Raw genomic sequence first — 17,852 nt, 5'->3', positions numbered from 1 at the left:
TTATTAGTATAGATCTACATCAAATGGAGTAATAATCTCAAAAAATTATTTCCAGTCCCGTCATGTCAAAAAACCTCAGTGGAGTCCCTTTAAATATGGGAACATTGTAAGTTTATGTCCAAGACACATAACTGTAGCATTGTGTTTTTTCCTGGATTATATCATCTTTTTGAACTTCTTGCATTATTGCTGCAACTTATTGTCAAGACGGGCAATCCTTTTCTATAGCATTAGAATGTTGATGTTTTCATATTTCAGGTTAAAGTACCATAGAATGTTGTTGTTTTTGTATTTCAGGTTAAAGTACCATAGAATGTTGTTGTTTTTGTATTTCAGGTTAAAGTACCATTAAATTTTGTTGTTTTTGTATTTCAGGTTATAGTACCATAGAATGTTGTTGTTTTTGTATTACAGGTTATAGTACCTTAAAGTATTGTTGTTTTTGTATTACAGATTATAGTACCATAGAATATTGTTGTTTTTGTATTACAGGTTATAGTACCATAGAATATTGTTGTTTTTGTATTACAGGTTATAGTACCATAGAATATTGTTGTTTTTGTATTACAGGTTAAAGTACCATAGAATGTTGTTGTTTTTGTATTTCAGGTTAAAGTACCATAGAATGTTGTTGTTTTTGTATTTCAGGTTAAAGTACCATTAAATTTTGTTGTTTTTGTATTTCAGGTTATAGTACCATATCATTGTGTATCCTCGCCAAAGACAAACTATTCAGTATTGAACAACAATCATTCCTACTTCCTGCTGGTTGATAATGGAACTGTGGGAAAATATGGCGGAGAAATTATCTTCCGGAAACGATTGGAGAAATACATCGCCCATCAAAAAATCTGTATAAGTAATTTCTGTCTTAGTGTACCGTTGTCAGCAATGTGTCCCTCATAATAAAATACATGTTTCATTAATTAGCCATGACATTCTATCTTATGATGAGATTAGAACTTGTCTGGTGTTTTAACACAAAGCTACCTTTTTAAACATGTCTGTCCATTTTTAAAAATAATATAAGGTCAGCTAGGACCAGTGATAACTCACAATTCCTGTACTGATACACACTTCAAGACTGCCATTGTTTGATAATTTTCTCTTTCTTAAACATACTGTGTATAAAGTCCCACTGAAACACGACCACATTGCTGACTTTCAGTTTTATTATCTGAAACAGTTACATATATACAAAACAATTTGATTCATATTTTCAGAAGCTTTTGTTTTATTTGATATATGTATTTATCACATGAAGTGGCTTGTTTTCCATGTAAAATAAGTGTTATATATTTCTTTATATGTTTAATACAGCAGTGTCATGGCATCATTTTCCCCTGTAATGCTTTAGAACAATTTCTTGAACTTGTTTAATAAAATTTTATATATGGCAACTCATTTGAGATCCTATATTTATATATATAAACATAGTTGATGTCTCTATTATATTCATGAACATTCAAATTTTCGATAATGTTGAAAGATAGTAAAAATATTGTCATTTGAACAAATTAAGTAAATTTAGTTAGCATTATTTTAAGCCTCTGCCTTTCATTGAACGCAAATAACCTTGAATATAAAAAAATATATATGATAAAAATCACTGCATTATATATCTGTAGGAAATATTGAGATGAAAATGGTATGCTTGTTATATGATCTTATGAATATTTTATAAAGAAATTGCTATATTACCATATGGATATCTCATAAAAATTCTCATAAAAAACTGTTGCAAAACAGTATGAATATTTCATAAAATAATATTTTATTTTACTATATGAATATTTCACAAGAATTTGATACACAATTGACTCTTGGCGTCACAAAATCCTGGCAACAGGGCATTTTATTTGGAAAACAAACAGAATTTTTGTTAATAGGTGGTCCTTCAATGATGCCATCCTTTGTTCATGTTTATAAATGATTAAGTGTCCAAAGTTGTCAGTCTACTCATAAATGATAAGGGGGTGACTACTACATGTACTAATAAGAATTTGATCAGATAAACATCTAGCACATGTTCATATCAAGCACTCACAATTATTATCAATTGAATAAACTTTCAATGATATACATAAAGATTAATTAAAAAATACTCGATCACATACCGGTATATATAGAAAAAACAATATTCAACACACCTGGAAGAAGGTGAATTTCAGATAAAAATGAAAGTAGCATTTAGTCTCTTAAACCAAAAGTACACATTGATTACTGCAAATTTCATGAATGGAAAGTATGCATTAATGTCTGCAAGTTTCACCGTTAGAAAAAAAACAAAAAACAGTCATAACATTGCTCTCAAAGATACCTCACCTTGATGTCATATCACAATGTCGTCATGTCTGCTGATTTTAACAGTTCAACTTTAATTTAGAAGGAAATTTGTTTAAATTTAATGAGACAAAAATTTCCTTTCCACATATCTGGAGTCTCAGTATTTCAAAATTTGACATGTTTGGACACGTAATTTTGAGTCGTTTGGGAATTCTGAGGAGTCAACTGTATTGCATTGTGAATATTTCATGTGAAGTTTTCATGGATTGTGAATATTATTTACAGTTTTTTAACACTTTAACTTTTGGACAGTTTTCTTTTTCTAAACTTTGTTTTACTGGAGTCATGTAGCTTTATGCATAGAGCAAAATCTATTTGATAATGATACATTATAGTTCTCCATTCAAGCATAATAATTGAATAATTGAAGCTACATAATAAGAGTTGTTTCTTTGGCTAAATGTAGCAGTGGCCAGTTGCTTATACATGCATGTATTGAACATGCAATACAACAACAGCAACATTTTATTTGCAAAATTGTTATAACAACATTATAGCCATATAGTATACATAAAATAATGTAAACAGTTGTACAAGTTCAAATACAAGAAAGTACAAAAAGGTTAGTATGGGAAGTATAAAGATGAATTTAATTTCTGTGTCTTTTACAAACTAGACATTTCATGGTTTAAGCTCTTCTTGGGTCACAAGCTTGATTCCTTACACAGCATTTTAGTACTGGTTAGTTTTAAGAAATGGGCTCAAGTGTGACCAATACAAGTGTCAAGAACTTTTTCCAGATTTAAGCATGATATCAATATGTTTAATTTGGTTTACTGCACACAAATGAACCATTATGCTAAATATTACTATGTTTCGAAAAACTGGCATGCCTTGAAAAATATTTTTTAATTTCAGCAAGAATTTATTTTTAGCTACCTTTTAATTGTTTAACTGTATATATATTTCAGCAAATGGAGTAAAGGGGCGTGGTGTACCAGTGATATGTGTAGTATTAGAAGGTGGAGCTAACACAATACGATCAGTGCTAGAATACGTGACAGACTCGCCCCCAGTACCAGTTGTGGTGTGTGATGGGAGTGGCAGAGCTGCAGATTTACTGGCGTTTACACATAAATATAGTCTCGAAGACGGGTAATTTAATCTTTGTTTTGTTTCAGTATCTATTGTATTACAAATTTAGAGATTGCGAGTTTGATGTGGTACTATTTCAACTGGAATAACAAGATTAATGTTTGAGAGGTGTCTGAAAGAAGTTAGGTTTAAAACATGATGCTTAACTCTATTGATCTAAAAAAAGGCAAGACAAGGCTTGACATACAGTCTAGTTAACAATTACATTGCACACAATATAACTTATCTTTGACTTTTCAATTATCTTTGACTTTTGAATAAACATTAGGTCTTACAGACAGATAAAAAAATATTTGCATGGCACTGTTAGAATAATTAACCATGTTTCTCTATGAAGTTTCTCATCACTTTAACGTTTTTAATCCGCTCAATGTAATTAAGACATTGAGATCAATCATGGTGTTATCATAACGGATTGAAGGAGCTTGAAAACTAATTTCTTAGCATGTTAATCAATTGATTTTCTCTCTAATTCAGGAAAAGTGACATTCCTATTTATTAACCAGGTTTTCAATTTTGAAAATCCTGGTTATTAGATTGGGGTATGGCGGGCGGATGGGCGGATGGGCGGATGGGCAGATGGGCGGATGGGCGGATGGGCGTCAAACGAAATTGTGTCCGCTCTGTAACTCTTCAACCCTTTGAAGAATTTTGATGAAACTTCAGACAAATGTTTACCACATCAAGATGACGTGCAGAACGCATGTTCCGCATGGCTGGCTCCAAGGTCAAGGTCACAGTGACATTAACATTGAAAATCCTGTCCGCTCTGTAACTCTTCAACCCTTTGAAGAATTTTGATGAAACTTCAGACAAATGTTTACCACATCAAGATGACGTGCAGAACGCATGTTCCGCATGGCTGGCTCCAAGGTCAAGGTCACAGTGACATTAACATTGAAAATCCTGTTTACATGATTTTAACTTGAAATTGTGTCCGCTCTGTAACTCTTCAACCCTTTGAAGAATTTTGATGAAACTTCAGACAAATGTTTACCACATCAAGATGACGTGCAGAACGCATGTTCCGCATGGCTGGCTCCAAGGTCAAGGTCACAGTGACATTAACATTGAAAATCCTGTCCGCTCTGTAACTCTTCAACCCTTTGAAGAATTTTGATGAAACTTCAGACAAATGTTTACCACATCAAGATGACGTGCAGAACGCATGTTCCGCATGGCTGGCTCCAAGGTCAAGGTCACAGTGACATTAACATTGAAAATCCTGTTTACATGATTTTAACTTGAAATTGTGTCCGCTCTGTAACTCTTCAACCCTTTGAAGAATTTTGATGAAACTTTAGACAAATGTTTACCACGACAAGATGACGTGCAGAACGCATGTTCCGCATGGCTGGCTACAAGGTCAAGGTCACAGTGACATTAACATTGAAAATCCTGTCCGCTCTGTAACTCTTCAACCCTTTGAAGAATTTTGATGAACCTTCAGACAAATGTTTACCACATCAAGATGACGTGCAGAACGCATGTTCTGCATGGCTGGCTCCAAGGTCAAGGTCACAGTGACATTAACATTGAAAATCCTGTTTACATGATTTTAACTTGATTTGGCAGTCAAAGGTCATATCATCTTTGGAGGTAATTTAAAAAAGATATGATATATTATTTCATGTCTACTTTGTAACTTGTTTTTCATTATAAAGAATTATCAATATAATTATAGTGAACAAATTCTTCTGTGCTGAACTCGTCCTACATTTCTCAACGGATTTTGTTCAAACTTTCACAGAAGCTTTGTCATCAAGCACCCTGGCACATATTGTCGGGGTTTTGTGATTGGATAGTTTTTGACCTAATTATGGCCCTTTGTTTTTTTCCTTATACATAATATTATAGTGAACACTTCTTCAGTGGCAATTCCTCCTACATTATTCATGTTTTACATTGCACATAGTTACATTGTTTGTTGCTTGTATTTGTATTTCAAATACAACATATTTATCTACAATGGTGATAATTGAAAACCTGGTTTCATGGCATTGCCATGTTTCTTGTTAATATTTCACCAACATAAAGGCCAATTATAAAACAGTTTTTACATCAATAGACATCTTATTTCCTCAATTAATTGAAATCAGGGTTGGAGTATTTTTGGTTTGTTTGTTATTGGTTGTTATGTTTTTTATTTGAAAATGGGAGTTTTATAGGTCTGCTCAGGTTTCTGTACCTTGACTTAAATAGGGGGCATCAGTTGCCAAGTGGTTAAGACCACCATCTTCAAACCACTTGCTTGTCACCACTATGGATTTGAATCCCGCCAGGGATTTTGGATTCTTTTATATGTGGAAGTATTGTGCTAGTTTACAGAGGTCAATAGTTCTGTTGTAAGTGTGGCAGCGTGGCCGAGTGGTTAATGTGTCAGACTAGTTACCTAAAGAGACAAGCCTTTGTTTCCTTCAGCAAGAAATTTTACACCATAAAATTATAACAAAAAGAATTTGAAAACTCTTTTCATTCTGTTTTTATACAATTAAGAACTATTTCTATGTTTTTATAAGTCCTTTATTAGTCTTTTAGTTTATTATAAAGATGACTATAGGTTTGGCCTCTGTCTGACAGCATTCTATCCTTCTGTCACTTACATGGGTCATGTGAATAGGTGTCGAGATGTAGATTACGTGAACAGCATTGTCATGTGTTTTGGTTACTATAGTAACAAAAGAAATCAAAATGTTTTAGTCTTGAAAGGTTGATCTTGGAAGTAACAAAAGAAATATACAAACTAGGTTGATAAAATTTGGTTAATACATGTAAATGGAAAACATGTCAGATTCTGGAAGGTTGCCAATAAACATGGAAAAGTTCTATCACAAGCAAACATTGGAGAAAATGCACTGTTTAAAATTTAATTCATTTACTATGTTTATGAAAATATTTTTCATTCATTTGATTTTAATATAATGATTTTAGCTTGTGCATTTATTTGTATGTCATATTAAACAAATTGTAGTTAGATTATTTCAGGAGAGGTTTTGTGGAAGGAAATGTTTTAACTGTATGAGCCGCGCCATTACAAAACCAACATAATGGGTTTGCGACCAGCATGGATCCAGACCAGCCTGTGCATCCGCGCAGTCTGATCAGGATCCATGCTGTTCGCTATCAGCTTCTCTACTTGTAATAGGGTTTGTAAGCGGACAGCATGGATCCTGATCAGACTGGGGATGCGCAGGCTGGTCTGGATCCATGCTGGTCGCAAACCCATTATGTTGGTTTTGTCGTGACACGGCTCGTATATTCTTTAAGATCAATAAACCAGTAGACATTTAAAAGCATTTGAAGTGTATTTTTGTCATCCTTTGATAGACATGGAAATAATTCATTGTGAAAGAATAGTCATTATAAAATAAAGTTGGCATGCTGTTTTCATTGATTTGTTGCCGGAGAAAGACAAACATGGTAGATGTTTGCCATCGTCATGCTATAAATTTATCCTTTCATATTTACTGAGATTTTTTGTCTGTCAAATAGAAAGGCTGAATGTGGTATTATTTTAACTAGACTACTGTATGTGCTTTGTATTGACATGATTTTTTATTCTCAAGCATTGATTGATTTGTTTGTGACTAGCTCTCCAAGCTATTGTCAGATCTGTCTGTCAGTGGACAACGGTTACCTCAGTCTTGATTAGAACATTTCAATCCTTCTTTGTTAGCCACAGAGAGCTACAATTAAAAAGTAGTAAACAGTTTTGATGTCTTCATAGCATTATAATGACCGAATAGTTAGCCAGTAAACATTTAACAAACAAAGCTATTTGGAGCTAACATAGGGGTAGCTTGAAAGCTGTGAGTACCAAAGTACTGTGTGTTATTTTTTGTACAGTATACCACACTTTGATAGAACATCATGGTGAAAGTTTTATGAAAAAATCCTATTCTTTTTAAAAACGTTGCACATAATGTCGAGTCCCGTTGTGAACAATGATTTGTATCAGTTTCCTTGGGTGTTTTTTCTTTTGGTGAGTCAGCAGAATATATGAAATGGTTGTATAAGCATATGTCTGGTAATGTGATCTATAAATATATATATATATGCTATAGAATAGAAGTAGAAAATGATAGTTTATAGATGCTTGCATTAATATCTTGTCTCCAGGAAGAAACTAAATTGACATGTGCCATAATATATGTCTGACATAGAATGATATACTGGATCTTCTGATTGTTTCAGATGTTTGTCTTTCAGTTTTCAATGTAGATAATTGAGTTAAAATCTAGTTTAGTAGACCCTAGAACTAAATTAGTGTACATGCTACTGTGTAATTATGCTTTTTATTCTGTTTCTAAGTGTTATTCTGAATTTGGTCATAGTTTTGAATATTAACATGTAATAAAGCAGGGGTGGCAACTGTGCCTACATGGTTTATCTTCCAGGGTTCGCTAAACTAAATGTGTTCCGATAATTGTATCTTAATTCTGCACAAAAGTTTTGGTGTAACAGTTGTTTTATTATCAACAACTGAGAATGGTCATGCAAAAACATTTCATTTTTTATATGAATTTTTTTTCTCTTGTTTAATTTAGAACAATGCCAGAGAGTTTACGAGACCAACTGATATTAACAATACAGAAAACATTCCAGTACACCCAGGAGCAGGCAGAAAAACTATTTATAGAACTCATGCTTTGTGTGAAGAAAAGAGAACTGGTAATTGTATTTCATTTGAATGAGGATATTATATGATATTTATGTAATTCAAACACCAAACATGTTTTACAATTATCTCTGACTGATTTCAAATCAAAAGCAATTTTCCTCCTATCATATTACACTGTGATAAATAAAAGTCAGATTCTGTATATGATATGATGATAAACCTTTGTATATGAATTGAGGGCAATATGCAGCAAATATACTTTCATTTTCTTTCTATGACTTGCTATTGTTACAGAAATAGGTACTAAGTTGATATGGAATACCTTGGTAGAATATACAGTCAAACGTGTATTAAGCGACCGGGCAAGGGAAACACCAAAAACGGTCGCTTAATGAAACGGTCTCTTAAGACAGCCAGCATGATGTAAAAGTCAAAATTTATAAATGACATCTTTTTTATTCGATGGGATTGTTTTTCAACTTCATTTTTATAATAAGTACGCTCCGATAATCTAAACGGATGCAAATGTAAAAATAACGTTCTGATATTTATTGACAAAATAAGTTTTGATCCATTACGTACATGTTTGACATTTTTCCAGAATTTTTTAACTTCACCGTTGTTTTTCATTGTCTCCAACACGAAAACCCTATTAGTGAAGATGTTTGCTGTTGTGCATTTTTTCATTTGAAATAAACAAACTACATCTATTTGTTACGATTAATTTAATGGCTGATCAAGTTCAAGGTCAATTCAATGCAGTGTAAATGTCAACAAGCGAAGCGTATACACCATCTCAGTATGGGCGGAGCGTTGCATTGTTTATCCGATATTATTGGATAATACACGTCACGCGTATACTTTACTTCATTTGCAAACGCTAATACGGTATGGGAAATAGAGTTTTTCACACGTTTATTGTTGTGTTTTGATTGCTGACACTTGTGACAAAACGAGGTGGCGTTCTCTAAAAACACAATTACTTGACAGGTAAAAGTGGTCGTTTAATGAAAAGATTGATGTCAATTAGGTGACTAATTAGCGGTCGCTGGTCGCGTTGAGCAAAAGTCGCTTAATACATTAAAGATATAGAGAGAAAATGATCGGGGGGAATTTAAAGTGGTCGTTTAAGACAAAAGTCGCTTAATACACGTGGTCGCATGGGCAAGTTAGACTGTACAAGTTAGGTTGAGAATAGATGAAACTGTCTTATGCCTGACTTAGTTCTTCATACTGTCCATATGTAGACTGGAAGAAAAAGTGGAATATAGAGGCGTCCATGTCCTTTGGACACATTCCTAGTTCTTTTTAAATGCCCTTTATATTATGTGGGAGATAACTTGAATAGTTCTTAACGGATGCGCAGGCTGGTCTGGATCCATGCTGGTCGCAAACCCACTATGTTGGTTTTGTCATGACGCGGCTCATATTGTTTATGTGGTTAAAGTTCAAGGCAGTATGCTAATTGTAATTTCAGATCACAGTGTTCCGAATGGGTGAAGGAGCTCAGGATATTGATTTAGCAATACTTACAGCATTACTTAAAGGTAGTGTATGATTATCACTTACATTTCAGTTCTAGGGCTAGCTCTCTATGTTTTGAGTAAACATTTAGACCTGTAGTTGTTCTTGAGCTGCAATAAATGCTCCGAGAGGTACCATTAGGATTGTCGTTGGTTTTTTTTGCAAACGTGACAGAGTAGCCATATGATGTTAATGGTTATACTTAAATCTTTAAAAGCAAAAGCAAACACTTGATACCAATACTTAGCTTTTCTTAAAGAAACACCTTAAGTTGTAGTTGCACAATTATACAAAGAAAAAACAATTATGAAAAGAAAAACAATAATATACAAAGAAAAACAACATAACAAAACTCTAAATAACATGATTTTGATGGTTTTGTCAAATTTTATAGTTAAAGAAAAATGAAATTAGTTGTATAAGATGATTCTTGTGTTTGTAGCATGTTAAAAATTGTTCTCATTATTCCCTAGACTGTATTGCTGAAACTGTACTTCTGTATAAAACATTTCCATAGCTCCTAAATGAAACTTGTTTTTCACGAAACAACCGAGTCTGTAGGTACTAGATATAGATCAGACATCTTCCGAGACAGTTGACACTTTAACTGCTGAGCATACTTCACTAAGCTGTGTTAATGTAATCAAAGAATATTGTCGTCCATAGACCGATTTAACAGTTTGAAACCTTCAGCCAGCCATCTTATGGCAAGAAAGGTTACTTATACCATCGATTTAGCAATAACATTGCAGACAATATAAGCAGCCATCAGGGGAAAAACTTCCGATGACAGGCAAGCTTAATAAAATTGAAATATTTAAGACGTCTTACTGACATTGCATTATCTTATTGGGAAATCATCTCTTGTTTGGATTAAATCAAGCTCAGACTGTAACTCTTGTTTGGAAATTAATTTCTACTTACTACTTTATTTATTGACATTAGCAATAAAACTTTCACTGAAAACTCCTTGAAATTAATAAAAAAACATCAACAACATTAAAATAAAAGTGCAGAAACACATGTATAAAATATGTAGATGTAGTAAATGTTTAAGAAAATTAATTTTGATGTTATGGCAATATGTAATGGGACACTAAATTCCTTGCTGTAGATCAAGTGGCATATTTCGCCTGACGAACAGAATGGACATCTTAATGTAACAAGAATTATGATGGGAGATGAAATACCAGTTTCTTCATCCATCCTTAAACCTTTCCTTGTATTATACTTTTCTTTTCCTTACCTTCATCTATTGACAATATGTAGGAAATTTTATATACTAGGTACCTTTTGTGAACTTTCAACCATTGTTTAGGGTTAATGTTTTAAAGTCTCATGGTCACTACAATAAAATGTGAACTTTACCCTATGGAAAGTTTTCAGGTCATGGGGTGAGGTCAAAAGAGGCTAAAAATATCAGATTTTTATACTGCTCCGTGTTGTTTTGGGACACAGTGCGTAAAGGTCAAATTCACAGTGACCTTGAATGTTAAAACAGTTTCTGCTCATAACTAGAGAACCATTAGATCCATAGACTTCATAGGGTTATTACCATTCAATTATTGCCAGTAAAGCTTGAAAAGTCACACTATTGACTTTAAATTTATTTATTTCCGAATGTGTTTTGTGTAATTTCCAAAGAAAAACTAATGAATATTTCTCTATATTTCAGGTACAAATGCTAGTGCCCCAGATCAACTTAGTTTAGCATTGACCTGGGACAGAGTGGACATTGCAAGAAGCCATATTTTTGTTTATGGACAAGAATGGCCTGTGAGTGTTTGAGATTAATAATATCTGTCATATTTTGCGGTTCAGATTGGAATATCTGTCCCGAGGTGACCCGCCCATTGGACGGAAACGAGGCTTGCCGAGTTACTTCCCATGGGCAGGTGACCGAGGGACGGATATTCCGATCCGAGCCGCAAACATATGTCAGATATTTTTTCTTGCATATTCTACCATATTCCGTTATACTTTAAATTCTTTATCTTTATTTTCAATGAAAATTTATATCATTACAACCGTAACTACTTTCTTACAACAGCGTATGAATTACAACTTCATTCATAACTGTAAAATGACGTCATCCTAATCGTACCATTGTACAGCACGCCACTCATCTGGAACCCCCCATGCCAGATGAAATTTCCGGCATGGGTAAAACTCACGGAAACGCCAGTCTGATATGCAAGAATAACTTTACCTGCTACAGTTTTTCTTTGAATATTTTTTGTTATTTTAAATGATATGATATAACTTTGCAAGTAGTGAAATATACAGCGTTATCACTTCTGTAGAGACTCCTTATTAACAATAATGCCTGGCCATGCAGGTATTTTGTTTTAATGTTATATGCATTATACAAACATAGTATAAAATGTTAGCATGACATTTCTGTGCATCAATGAAAGAAAACAGTTCATATATTGGGTACAAATATTATATTCATGTAGCATCATTATTATATTTATTAACTCTATGAAAAAGAAATTATTATGCCCGCCATATGTTCAATAAATTAAGTATTGAACCTACACTCATTACATATCCTCTATTTATTTTCAAAAACCATGGTATGGCATAATTGTTTTTATATTCCCTAGGTAATTTCTCAAAGAGATTTAACAAAGAATATTGCTGAAGTGCTAAAATCAAGTTAGTTAGAGGCCTTTTAAGCCTCAAAACATGAATCATTTTTCCTGCAAAGAAAAATTAATGCAAACCTGTGTTTTATTATGCTTGAATATTATACATGAATATTTAGAGCATGGCAGACAATAATTTTTCTCATGTGAAGTAAGTGGGATCAAATGTGTAATAATTTGGTAATGGTAATTTGTCTTCTTTAGAGAATATTACAATGTAAGTCATGATAAATTTACTCATTGCAAAAGGCAAAAGATAGATCAACTGTATGATCAATATTGGGGGCTTTAATCAGCCTTTAACATTCTAACCAGACTGTTGACTTTATAGGAATCACACGTGACCAGATGTGCGATGACAGTGCTGTTTTGCTGTTGTCAATAATAAAAGATACAATGTATTTTAGGACTTTTCCTGATAATTTAATGGCATCTTTATAGGATATAAAGGGAAACTTTGTGATAATTTTATTACGAAAATTGCATATGAATTTTAAAATGACATCCCTAAGATGTGTTTTTGTTATGACTATAGGAAAGTTTGTTATGGTTACAGTTTCACAAGGTTTCTTATCAGTCTATATCTCATCTCATCTGGTGAAAAATATATTTTATACTGTTAATAATTTTGTTTCATGTAAGACAACAAATATTCATGGTGCTTTAAATATTCATCATGTTTTTTTTAGGGTGTTTTTTTTTTCCCTATATTCATTGCACTTTCAATATTCATGATATAAAGACTTGAGATTTTTAAAAAAATAGATATAGAAGAAACAGAAAAAAATGAATTCATTATAAGTTAGAAATTTTTTTGACAGGTAATATTATCATGTATGAATGGTTGCAAGCAGAATATAATTTGAACAATAAGGCTTAGGTTGTATAGAATACAAACATTAACCCATTACTCCATGTCCATTTTGTGAAAAATGGCTGTTTTCATTGAAAAACCTCCTGTTACAAGTTCAAATTGCTATGAAACTATAAAAAAATGCTTCAATACTGATCAATTTTGGCACAAATATTAACTAGACCAAAGCCTTTGTAACAGCATGCTCAGTCTTAAATTTCTTATTACCATGGCAATGAGGGGACATCTCAAAATTGTCAAAAATCACTATTTTGCATAGATTTTTTCCATCAAAACTGATCTCAAAGAGCAGCAACTTCTCGGTGGAATGGGTCAAAGGCTTTTCAGTGTTTGTAACACCTTACCACTTTTAGCCTCTCACAAGTCCAAAAAAAGTAATCACTTCTTTTAACAAGAAGGGTGAAAGTAAGTTGAATTGCATTGATATGAGTAAAGTGATAACAGATAATGATGAAAAATATTGGAATTAACCAAAATCGAGTTTTTTTTTTCAAGTAAAATCATGGCCTCACATATAATTTTGAAAAAAAAACTGTTGTTTTGTGGCATTTTTTTTATATTTTTCATTAATAAACAGCCATGAAATATGTCAAAAGTCCTTGTAGCAAAATTTTAATACAACACAATTTCTTTCATTGGTTCAAATAAGAAATATCTCATAGATTTGCAGTATTTTCATATTATGTATCATTTCAGGAAGGATCATTAGAACAGGCTATGATGGATGCATTAATAAATGATCGTGTGGATTTCGTCAAACTTCTGCTAGAAAACGGTGTACATATGCAGAGCTTCCTAACTATACCACGTCTAGAGGAACTTTATAATACTGTATGTTTATTGTCTTTATGAAAGTAAAATATAAAAGTTGCTTTGACTGCTATTTTAAAGAAGCTAAACTTTGTTTCCCCTAAAATAAAGATTCACATACCCATGTATGAGTCAGCTAGTGATAACCATGAAATGGTGATTAAGCTTTCTTTCAAAATGCAATGTAAAAGAATCCTAAATTTCATATAATCTTAAATCAAAGTAGTCTTAAAAGAATATTAAAGTTTAGTTTGTAAATCACTTTTTAATTTATAACAGTAAATAAAAGCCCTTCTCTCAAATAACCACTGTTGTAAAATCTTACAATTATTGATGCCTTGTTGTAACTTGACATCAGTACGAGATACATGGAATGTTATGCTACATGATTGCATATTTGCTTTTGGAGCATCTACAGTTAATACAAATCAGTTTAATGTATTATAAGATAAACTAGATAATTTTAATGCAACAGCTGTGATACAGAAATTGTACTTATACTGGCTTACTGAATAATGCAAGATTTTTATATTTTACAGAGACAGGGACCTTCAAATACTCTACGATATCTAGTCAGAGATGTCAGAAAGGTATTATAACATATTTCTTTTGATCTTATCTAAATATTACTAAAACTAGCATATCTCCAAATGAAGACACTTAAGATTGAGAAATTTTGTCAAAATAAGCAACAAAAAAAACTCTCTTTAGACACAAGGTAGCAATATGGTTTAAAATTCTGACCGATTTTGATATTGAATACATATTGATATCTATACATTTCTTAAACTTTTAAAACATGTTTCTAAGGTTTGAATTTTTGAATATTTGATTTCTGAACAGGATGCATTATAAATTGAAGCTGTTTTGATCAAGGTATTGTGTTGTGTCATAAATTTTATACATATTTGACATAAAAGTTACTAATCATTATGAACAGTTAAAATGATCAAATAGTTCACTAGTAGATTTTGATGTAATCACCTTAGTTCACGAAGACCTTTATAGTTCTTAACTTCTTGTACTAGTTGATATGATATTTAGAACAAATTAAGAGTACAGAGCTTGAAATAGAAATAAGTTTTAATCAAGTTAAACTCACTCTTCGGTTCTTGTCATTTTTGAAGGACAGTCATGTAGGGCATTTAAAACAGTAATAAAGTTGGAAAAAATGTATTCAGTTAAGATTTTTGTTGGAAATTTTCTTGGTTTTCTTTTGTTTGCAGCATATATTAATGGTAAAACAGTGTATGTAAATCCATGTTTGCTGTGACTAAAGAATATTAGAACATATATCTAATTTCAGCAGTCATTTTATGCACTCCTTAATTTATTTTCTTACTGTTTTTCGTGAACAACACCAGGTTTGCACAATTTGGAATTATTTTAAAAAAAACAAAACATGAAAATTAGGTATTACATTTATTTGTGAGAAAGAAAGCCAAATTTATATATTAATTTTTCATGTTCCACACAATGGAGTCTGTAGAATAGGTATTATTTCTGAACTATTGAGCACAGGTGGGGGTCCTAAACAAATTGTATAAAAGGTGTCATAGCAAGACATTTTTGTGTGTTATTGTCTCTTAGAGCAATTCCAAATTCAAGTTCACTTGAGTGTTTGGGAGTGTATATTATTGACACTGTTAGTTTCTTTTTTTAATGCTTTTAAAAATCTCTGTGTTTCCCGTCTCGTTATCTTATGTCCCAGTTAAAATGTAGATAATTTGCAATCTTATCCCTGGAATGAGCACTCTCAAAAATACCTGTGTTAAGATATCTTCTATTTAACTAATGATACTAACAGTTTACCATGTAACAGTTGTTTTTCTCTGCTTTTAAAGAATTAATTTTTTTTCAAATCATTTTGTATTCTATAATATGAATTCTTTGGTAAATTTAGCAATGTCTTATTAATTTTAATACATATTCTATAATAATTATAAAAGTGCTGTGTATTGGATTTACTTTGTATGAATATTATTTATTACATGCTTTTCGGTGTTTTATAGAAATATATCAGTGATATAAAACTGGTAATTTCACTGTTTGAAACAGTGAAATTACCACTTTGATAATTTCACTGTTTTGAATTTAAGCCCCTTACGTTGTTTCAGTGAAATACCAGCGTGCACAGTACTGGGAACCAACTTTATAACGTGACGTCGTAAATGACGTCACGTTGTATTATTATTTGGCGCGCTTTTCATTCAGTATTAGGTGTAATGTCTTTTTAAAACGTTTCCTTGCATATAATAAAAAGAAAATTTGTTTAGTTTAGTGTAAGATCGAAATATATTTCACCTTGTGAACACCAAAAGTTCATATTTCAGTCGTGGCTGCGCCACTCGTGAAATATACCTTTTGGTGCTCACTCGGTGAAATATATTCCGATCTTACACTGAACTAAACAAATATCCTCTATATAATCGGAACAACTTAATAAGACAAACTTCTTTTTGTAATTATGTCTTTAATGCTGTTTTAATTTAAACAATTTATGAAATTGATACTGGACCAAATCAGCTTATATAACAGTGGGGTATCTATGTCATTGAGTTAGATTTTGCCCTTTGTATATTAATTTACTTTGAATGAAAAAAGAAAATAAAAACTATTTGTACATTTATTTCTTTGGGATATGTCCCCTTTTAGGTTTGGTAGAGCCTCCTCTTCATTACTTTGTAATTTAAAAAAATAAAAAATAAAAAAAAAATTCAATCTAATTTTTTACCAATTTTTAATCTTTTTATTTATATTATAAGATATAGATATCTTTGTTTGATACTAAATGATTGTGTTGTGTTTATTCCAGCACTTGCCAAGTGGGTACCGGTATACATTGTTAGACATAGGTCTAGTTATACAACATGTGATGGGCGGTGCATTCCGAGCTTTATACTGCAGGAAAAGATTCCGACAAAAATACAATGCTTTAAAACGTACAGTAAGTATAACAGAGTATGCTCATATCAACGGCAGAATTTGTGATATCATTAAAACTGATAACTTATATCCAGCCAATGCATTTAAATGTAAGAACTTACATGAAGGTCAATTAACTGCTTACTGTTGTGGAAATAAGGTAAAAATAGATGTCAAATTGTCCAAAAAATACAAAATTAAACCACTGTAGAAACGAAAGAAATCAAGATTTGCAAAAGGAACCCATATTTTAAAAATTTTTTAGATTTTCAAAATTTTGGGAAAAAGTCTTTTTGTTTCAAAATTTTTGGTTTTTTGTTTTATTGTCATGCATTTACTCATGTTTTTAAATAAATAAATAATTTGGTATTTTTTATCATGAAAAAAAAATGATTTTGTCAAAGTCATTTCAAAAATAAATTTTGCACTTTAAAACCCAGATTTTCATTTACCCCCAGTCAGGGGGGGATTTTAAATAAAAAAATTTTTATGCCATGGGTTTAAAATTTAAAATTCCCTTTAAAAGGAAGTCTCAAAGCAAGATAAAAGACTGTTCTAAAAAGGGCAAAATTTTTATATTAAAGGGGCTTTCTCTTTTTGATTTTGGGGAAGGGAAACAACATCGATTGGTTCTTTTTTAAATTTTGTGTTTTGGGAAAAGGATTCAAAAAAATACCCATTTTTAAAATAAACGGGATTTAACCCTATAGGGTGAATTTTTTTTTGGAAAAAGAGTTCCCCAAATTTGTTTGAAGTTTATACTAAAGGGAGTTATCATGGATTTTTCTTGATTTTATTATCTTGAGTTGTCATTCTTAGCACAGTTGAATGGAATTTCTTATGAATATAAGTATGACTATTGGAAAAGAGTTGAGGAAGAACACAGCCTTTATGTATAACAACATATGCACAAATTTAGTTGCCATATTCATATTCTATAAAGTCCAAAACTCAATTTCAGTTATTGCGGGTGTTCAACCTCAAAACTCTGTGAACAGTTTTTTAT

The 17,852-nt window shown here is 31.9% G+C and overlaps 1 protein-coding gene across 1 annotated transcript in view; it reads left to right on the top strand.

Annotated features, from left to right (window-relative positions):
• The window catches only part of LOC132731753 (transient receptor potential cation channel subfamily M member 3-like), a 99,180-nt gene that overhangs the window by 37,505 nt on the left and 43,823 nt on the right, over positions 1–17,852 (top strand). Inside the window, exons 6-13 of the mRNA XM_060718003.1 lie at positions 688–859; positions 3,258–3,441; positions 7,989–8,112; positions 9,540–9,609; positions 11,262–11,362; positions 13,808–13,942; positions 14,461–14,511; positions 16,737–16,882. Coding sequence (XP_060573986.1) covers positions 688–859; positions 3,258–3,441; positions 7,989–8,112; positions 9,540–9,609; positions 11,262–11,362; positions 13,808–13,942; positions 14,461–14,511; positions 16,737–16,882 — 983 coding nt within the window. The remainder of the gene's footprint in view (positions 1–687; positions 860–3,257; positions 3,442–7,988; positions 8,113–9,539; positions 9,610–11,261; positions 11,363–13,807; positions 13,943–14,460; positions 14,512–16,736; positions 16,883–17,852) is intronic.

The sequence above is a fragment of the Ruditapes philippinarum genome, unplaced genomic scaffold (assembly GCF_026571515.1).
Source record: "Ruditapes philippinarum isolate M1 unplaced genomic scaffold, ASM2657151v2 ctg1640_1_1_1_1, whole genome shotgun sequence".
Classification (NCBI taxonomy): domain Eukaryota; kingdom Metazoa; phylum Mollusca; class Bivalvia; order Venerida; family Veneridae; genus Ruditapes; species Ruditapes philippinarum.
The sequence above is the reverse complement of the archived record's forward strand: the minus strand, read 5'-3'. Positions and strand labels throughout refer to the sequence as shown.